Here is a 6,710-nt window from a genome sequence, read left to right on the forward strand (position 1 = left end):
GTTGCTATGAGTCAGAACTGATTCCATGGCATGCAACAATATACTTTTCATGTCCCTGGGCTTCCGCATTCTCCACACATTCCCTTTTTTTTTTGTAGCACTGGACTTCGATCCACAAGGTTGGCAGTTCAAACCCACCAGCCGCTCCTTAGAAACCTCAGACAGTGTCGCTATGAGTTGGAGTTGACTTGACGGCACTTAACAATAATAAAAAGTATGGATGGCAAATAGAATTCATCTCTCCCTTAATTCTGACTGACATATGGTAGTTCTTTGCAATTGTTATTTGAGAAGGAACTTTTAGAAATATTTGGTCTCAAAGATTGGTAGGAAATGGGTACAATTGGCCAAATGTGTGCTCTGCTCTTACAGACGTGTTCTAAGTGAGATGAGAGGGTCAAGGCACTATGAATTATTGAGGGGGTTGTTGAAGACTGTGGCTTCAAACATTAAGTTCATCTTTATATTGTTTTGCTCCAGAAAAGATGCAAGAATTTGAAAGAGCGTATGTTTACAATTTTTAGTTTCAAGAATGTGAAAACAGTGTATGTTTACAATTTTTAGGTTCTGTGGAAAGCTGGGAGGGGAGATAATTTTAAACAGGGTAGTTAGCAGTAAAGTCCTTTGTTTTCAACACTGGGTGATGACATCCAATGTTTAGGACTTACTGAGGAACACAGATTCAGAAAGGCTGGAGGAAGTGGGTGGTCTCAGGGTTGGTGGAAATTTCAGGCTAAGCATATCTGGATTGAATACCTAATGCATTTAACTTTGTTGAACAGCTGATCATATTCTGAATATGTTGCAAAGCCTGCATGTTATGTTGTTGTATGTTGCAGGATGCATGCCTGCATCCCTTATTTTACTGAGAGAGAGAGAGAGAGAGAGAGAGAGAGAGAGAGATGTGAGGTGAGATGTGGTGTGAGATGTGAGAGATGTGAGGTGAGCTGTGGTGTGAGATGTGAGAGATGTGGTGTGAGGTGTGAGGTGTGAGATGTGAGATGTGAGGTGTGAGGTGTGAGATGTGAGATGGAATGGTAGGTGTTAAAGATACCATTTTGTAAATATAAACTTTGTCTCTAAAAAAAACCCCCCAAAACTGGATCAATCATATCTGAGGTGATTTAAATCAAAGCCAAACTTTGATTATTAACATGACTCATTAACAAGTTGCTCTTTCATAATGCCACTGTCTGTTGATTTAGGGACCATATCTGGCCAAAGTGAGCCACTTCCAGCTGTCGATGGCCTATGGGTTTTAGAAAGTGTCTGACATTCTTATCAATACACCCCGTCTGTCAATGCACACTGCTGATTTCACTTACACATCAACATTACAACATACCTTTTCTCATCACTAAACACCTGCTCTCTTCCTCACTGGGAAAATTGGAAAGGCGGATAGGCACACTTCTTTTTTTTTACTCATCTGAAAATCCCAGAATATTCTTTTGATAGTATATCTGTCTGATGTTGCATTTCTTGCCACACTGGGGCGGGGGGGGCCTTGACTTTTCCAAAATTGTAGGCAAAGGGTTTCTAACTTCACAGGTGGAACACAGGTGAGGGATCCCTTGGTTCCTAGGCCAAGGATCCCAGGTCAAAAGATGGAGATGAAATGCAGGAAGGAAGTCAGCATTCAGAAACTCAGCAATGCTATTTCTTTATCGACTCTCTGTGTTTCACCCTCAGAAAAAAGATTTTCTTACTAGTTTCTGAGGCACGTATTACCACTGAGAGCTTCTTGGCAGTTTTCACTTTCTCTGGAACATTCTAGAGGTGATGAACCGCTAGCTATACATGTGACAGTCGTTGCCTCATCATTTGTTTGTAGGCAATTCCAAATTTCTATTTCTTTCCACGGATCACCATTTCCGGTGTATTGGCATTGGAAACCAATTTTTGAAGTGTGTGTGAACGTCAGTGGGCTTTGAACCCACTCATTTCCAAAGTAGAAGCCTCCTCTTACTGGAAAGACGTGTTCTAACACCACAGAGGCGTCTCCTCCCCAAAGTTTCTGAGGGCCTGAGCTTGAACTTTGGGTTCTAGACAGAAGGCCTAGGAGGAGGGCGAGAGGGGGGAGGTGCTCTGTTGGGGGGTGGAGCCTGCGGTGGAGGGGGAAGGATGGAAGGTGGGGATGGGATTGGAGGGGTGGGGGCATTGGGGGGTGGAGGGGGGCAATGCGGAGCTGGGGCTGGGGGCGTGTAAATTGGGGTGGGAGGCGGCGAGGTGCTGTGGTAGGCGTTGTTGAGCGGGTACTTGGTGGGTGGATTGTTCTTCACTCTGGTGAAGTTGATGCAGCGACCCTGGAAGAGAAAGAGAAGAGAAGAAAATGTTAGCAAACGCTTGTCATGCTTTAAAACCAGTGAGGGCAGATGGGAAGTGTGGTGGTCAGCATGGAGGAACTATTTGGAAACCAGCTGTGTTTACAACAGTGCTATGTTGGGCTGCAGTACAATTTGATAAGAAAGCTCCACTGGCTTGGGCTGAGTAATGCTACCTAGGGTCCCGCTTCCGTTCATTGTTCTCTCAGTGAGCATCCTGCAAGCGCAGAGAAACCCACCAAAGGATACTGGGTAGGGCCACATACCTGGATACATGGAGCTAGCTGCCTTGGGTCAGAATTCACCCCTTGGCAACCTTTTGTTTTTTGGGGGGTGGTAGCATGAGGTGGGGATTGGGAATGGTTACCTGGGTATAGCACTACTTGGGTTTGAATTGCTAACTTTGTGGTTATCAGTCCAGTATTTATCCTAAAGTGCCACACCAGAGCTCAAGAGGAAACTTGTTGTTGTTATGTGCCGTGGAGTCGGTTCTGACTCAAAGCGACCCTTGTACAGGGTTTCCGAAGTTGCTCCTTAAGAGGAAACTAGGAGTGTTTTATTTGAGACTTCTAAAAGGGTTATTATGATGACAAGAAAGAAGGAAAAGGCCAATATGAATGTCAGAAGTGACACTGAAACGTACCCTTAAATGTAGAGATGCTAAAACCAATGATAAAAATGAAGAACTTAGAAAGTTAAATAGAAAATTTCAAAGGACAGCTTGAGAAGACAAAGTCAAGTATTAAAATGAAATGTAAAGACCTGGAGTTAGAAAACCAAAAGGGAAGAGCATGCTCAATATTTCTTGAGCTGAAAGAACTGAAGAAAAAAATTCAAGCCTTGACTTTCAAAATTGAAGGATACTATGGGAGTCCTGGGTAAGGAGCTCTGGTAGCGTAGTGGTCATGAATTGGGCTGTGAACCTCAAGGTCAGCAATTCAAAACTACCAGCTGTTCTGCGGGAGAAAGATGAGGCTTTCTGCTCCCGTAAAGATTTACAGCCTCGGAAACCCTGTGCAGGGTTGCTATGAGTCGGAACTGACTCCACGGCACATAACAACAACAACAACAATGGGAGTCTTGGTGTGGTGCTGTGGGTTAATGTGCCAGACTGCAAAGCCATTTAAACTGCAAGGTTGGTGGTTCAAGCTTACCAGCTGCTCCTTGGAAACCCTATATAGGGTCGCTATATATGGGTCAGAACCGACTCCATGGCACTTCACAACAACAACATAGGCAACATATTGAAAGATGCAAAAAGCATCAAAAGAAGATTGAAGTAATAGAGTCACTGTACACATAGAAATGGATAATGGTCAACTATTTCACGAGATAGCATATGATCAAGAGCTAGTAGTATTGAAGGAGGAAGTCCAAGCTGCACTGAAGGCATTGGCAAAATAAGACTATGGGAATTGATGGAATGCAAATTGAAATATTTCAACAAACTGATGCAACATTGGAGGCGCTCACTCATCTATGTCAAGTAATTTGGAGGACAGTTACCTGGTCAACTGATTGGAAGTGACTCATATTTGTGCCTATTCCAAAGAGAGAGACCCAATGGAATGCAGAAATCATAGGCCAATATGATTAATATCACATGCAAGTAAAATTTTGTTACAGATAATTCAAAAAGGGCTGCAACAGTACATTGAGAGGGAACGGCCAGAGGTTCAAGTTGGATTCAGAAGAGGACATGGTATGAAGAATATATCATTGCTGTCATCAGATGGTTCTTGGCTGGAAGCAGAGAATACTAGAAAGATGTTTACCTTGCTTTATTGACTATGCAAAGGCTTTTTACTGTGTGTATCATGACAAACTAGGGACAACATTGAAGAGAAAAAGTATTCAGAAACATTTAATTGTGCTCATGAGAAATCTGTACATAGACCAAGAGACAGTTGTTTGAACAGAACAAGGGGACACTTAATGATTTAAAATCATGAAAGGTGTGCACCAGGGTTTTATTCTTTCACCATACTTATTCAGTCTGTATGCTTTGCAAATAATCTGAGAAGATGGAGTCTATGAAGAAGAATATGGCATCAAGATTAATTTGTTAACATGGCTCATTAACAACCTTCGATATACAGATGATAAAGCCTTGTTTGCTGAAAGTGAAAAGGACTTTAAATACTTACTGATGTAGATAAAAAGCCACAGTCTTTGGTATGGGTAGCACCTCAGTGTAAAGAAAACAAAAATCCCCACACCTGGATCAATAAATAAATAAATGGAGAGAAGACTGAAGTTGTCAAGGACTTCATTTTGCCCAGATCTACTATTAACAACACTCAGGGAAGCAGCAAACACTCAGAAGAAATCAAATGACACTGCATTAGGCAAATCTGCTGCACAAGACCTCTTTAAAGTGTTCAAGAGCAAAGATGTCCGTTTGAAAACTAAGGTGCAACTGACCCAACCATGTTATTTCCAATAGTCTCATATGTATGTGAAAGTTGGACAGTGAATAAGGAAGACCGTAGAAGAATCGATGCATTTGAGTTATGGTGTTGGTGAAGAATATTGAAAATATTGTAGACTGCTAGAAACAAGTCTGTGTTGTAAGAAGGGCAGCCAAAATGCTCCTTAGAAGCCAGGATGGCAAGGCATTGTCTCTCATTCTTTGGACATATTATCAGGAAGGACCAGTCCCTTAGAGAAGGACATATGAGGTAAAGTGAAGGGTCAGCAGAGAAGAGGAAGACCCCCCCCCCCCCAATGAGATGGATTGGCACAGTGTCAGTAGCAATGGGCTCAAGCTTTATGATAGTGAGGATGGTGCAGGACTGGGCAGTGTTTCATTTTGCTGTGTATAGGGTTGCTATGCATGATTTGATGGCACCTGGTGTGGTGCTGTGGGTTAATGAGCCAGACTGCAAAGTTGCTTTGAACAGTAAGGTCAGTGGTTCAAGCTCACTAGTCGCTCCTTGGAAACCCTATACAGGGTTATGGTTATGCTATGGGTTGGAACCGACTCGATGGCACTTCACAACAACAAAGCAGGGACAGGAAACATGGATGCATGACTGTGTGAGGGGGTGAGGACAAAGCTAACCTCTCCTCACCTGTGCACAGGCCTCACTCGTCTTCCAAGGACAAATCATATCCCTTTTCCTGTACATATTTCTTTGACGCTCCAGCCTTCATGTATGCTTTGTTCCTTCCCTGACTTCTCTGGTTACTGGCTGCCTCACACACTGAGGCCTGTGTACTGTAGTTGTTATATCTGACCAGAGGACAGTGGCTTCACTTTGTGCTCTGCTGCTCTACAACCCAGAGCCTCCTGGGATGGCCTGCACAGTAGGGAGACTCTCAGTCAAAGTCAAATTGGCTGATGCTTCAGAGAAACTCTAGGGCCTTTGAGAATATCAGCAAGGATCTGAAAATTCATTTATAAGACAGCATTAATCAGAGAATATAGGTAAGGATGTCCACGCTTAATGGCACTGAGAAAGGTTTAGGAATTTCAAAGCCATGTTTAGATGCCAGCACCCTATTTTCTCTGGGCTTGTAATTCACGAGGTAAGCCAGGACCTAACCTTGTGAGCTTCTAACTGGAGGCCCGTTAACTGCAGAATAAGTCACCATCACCTCATCACACTGTCCCCAGCTCCCAGATTTTATTCAATAAGCTGTCACGCATTCCACTGATTTTGTAACCCTGCAGTATAAATTCCTGGTTGTCCATGCAGCTGTCTTTTTTTTTTTAAATAGTTTTATAAATCTAAGCCTTGGTTACAGTTTATTTATGATTCTGAATAAAGCTCTCTCCTTCAAGATGTTAATGTCTTAATGATTACCATCTGTGACAGATTCCAGTAATGGACGACTCAGAGTTGGATTTATTATACTACAAACTCTGCCCTTTGCTCCTAGACATGCTAAATTAAACCAGGAACCTCAAGAGATTAATTTCCTTTACAGATGAAGGAAAATTCTGGTACTGGGGAAGGAGCTATTGGTGCTTGGGACTGGGTCCGCCAGGGCTGGTTCGCCCACTTGCATCTGTCTCTAACAGTGATGGTGGGAAGAAGGAAGAGAGGAGCTATAATTGATCCAGAGATCCATTTCCCAAATTCCTGGATAATTATTTTGAACAGAGAACAGCTTTGTCAGGGACAAAGTCAGGAGCTCTCAGCCTGCTTCTACCAACAACTCGGCTTACAACCCAGATTACAGGAGTGCAACCAGTTGTTGTTGAGAAGATACTCATGACAACTCCAAGTATGTCAGAGGAGAACTCGGCTCCATAGAGTTTTCAAAGGCTGAGTAGACTGTCACGGCTCTTTATCTGAGGAACCTTTACGTGAACTTCATACTCCAATCTTTCTGTTAGCAGCTGTGTGCATTAACGGTTTGTAACTGCTGCTCCTCACC

General features: G+C 43.0%; 1 protein-coding gene across 1 annotated transcript in view; it reads right to left on the minus strand.

The window, feature by feature from the left end:
* Positions 1-2,045: 2,045 nt before the first annotated feature.
* The window catches only part of ANTXR1 (anthrax toxin receptor 1), a 374,982-nt gene continuing 370,317 nt past the window's right edge, over positions 2,046-6,710 (minus strand). Inside the window, exon 19 of the mRNA XM_006862995.1 lies at positions 2,046-2,306. Within this exon, the coding sequence (XP_006863057.1) occupies positions 2,046-2,306 (261 nt within the window). The remainder of the gene's footprint in view (positions 2,307-6,710) is intronic.

Source organism: Chrysochloris asiatica, unplaced genomic scaffold, assembly GCF_000296735.1.
Source record: "Chrysochloris asiatica unplaced genomic scaffold, ChrAsi1.0 scaffold00052, whole genome shotgun sequence".
NCBI lineage: Eukaryota > Metazoa > Chordata > Mammalia > Afrosoricida > Chrysochloridae > Chrysochloris > Chrysochloris asiatica.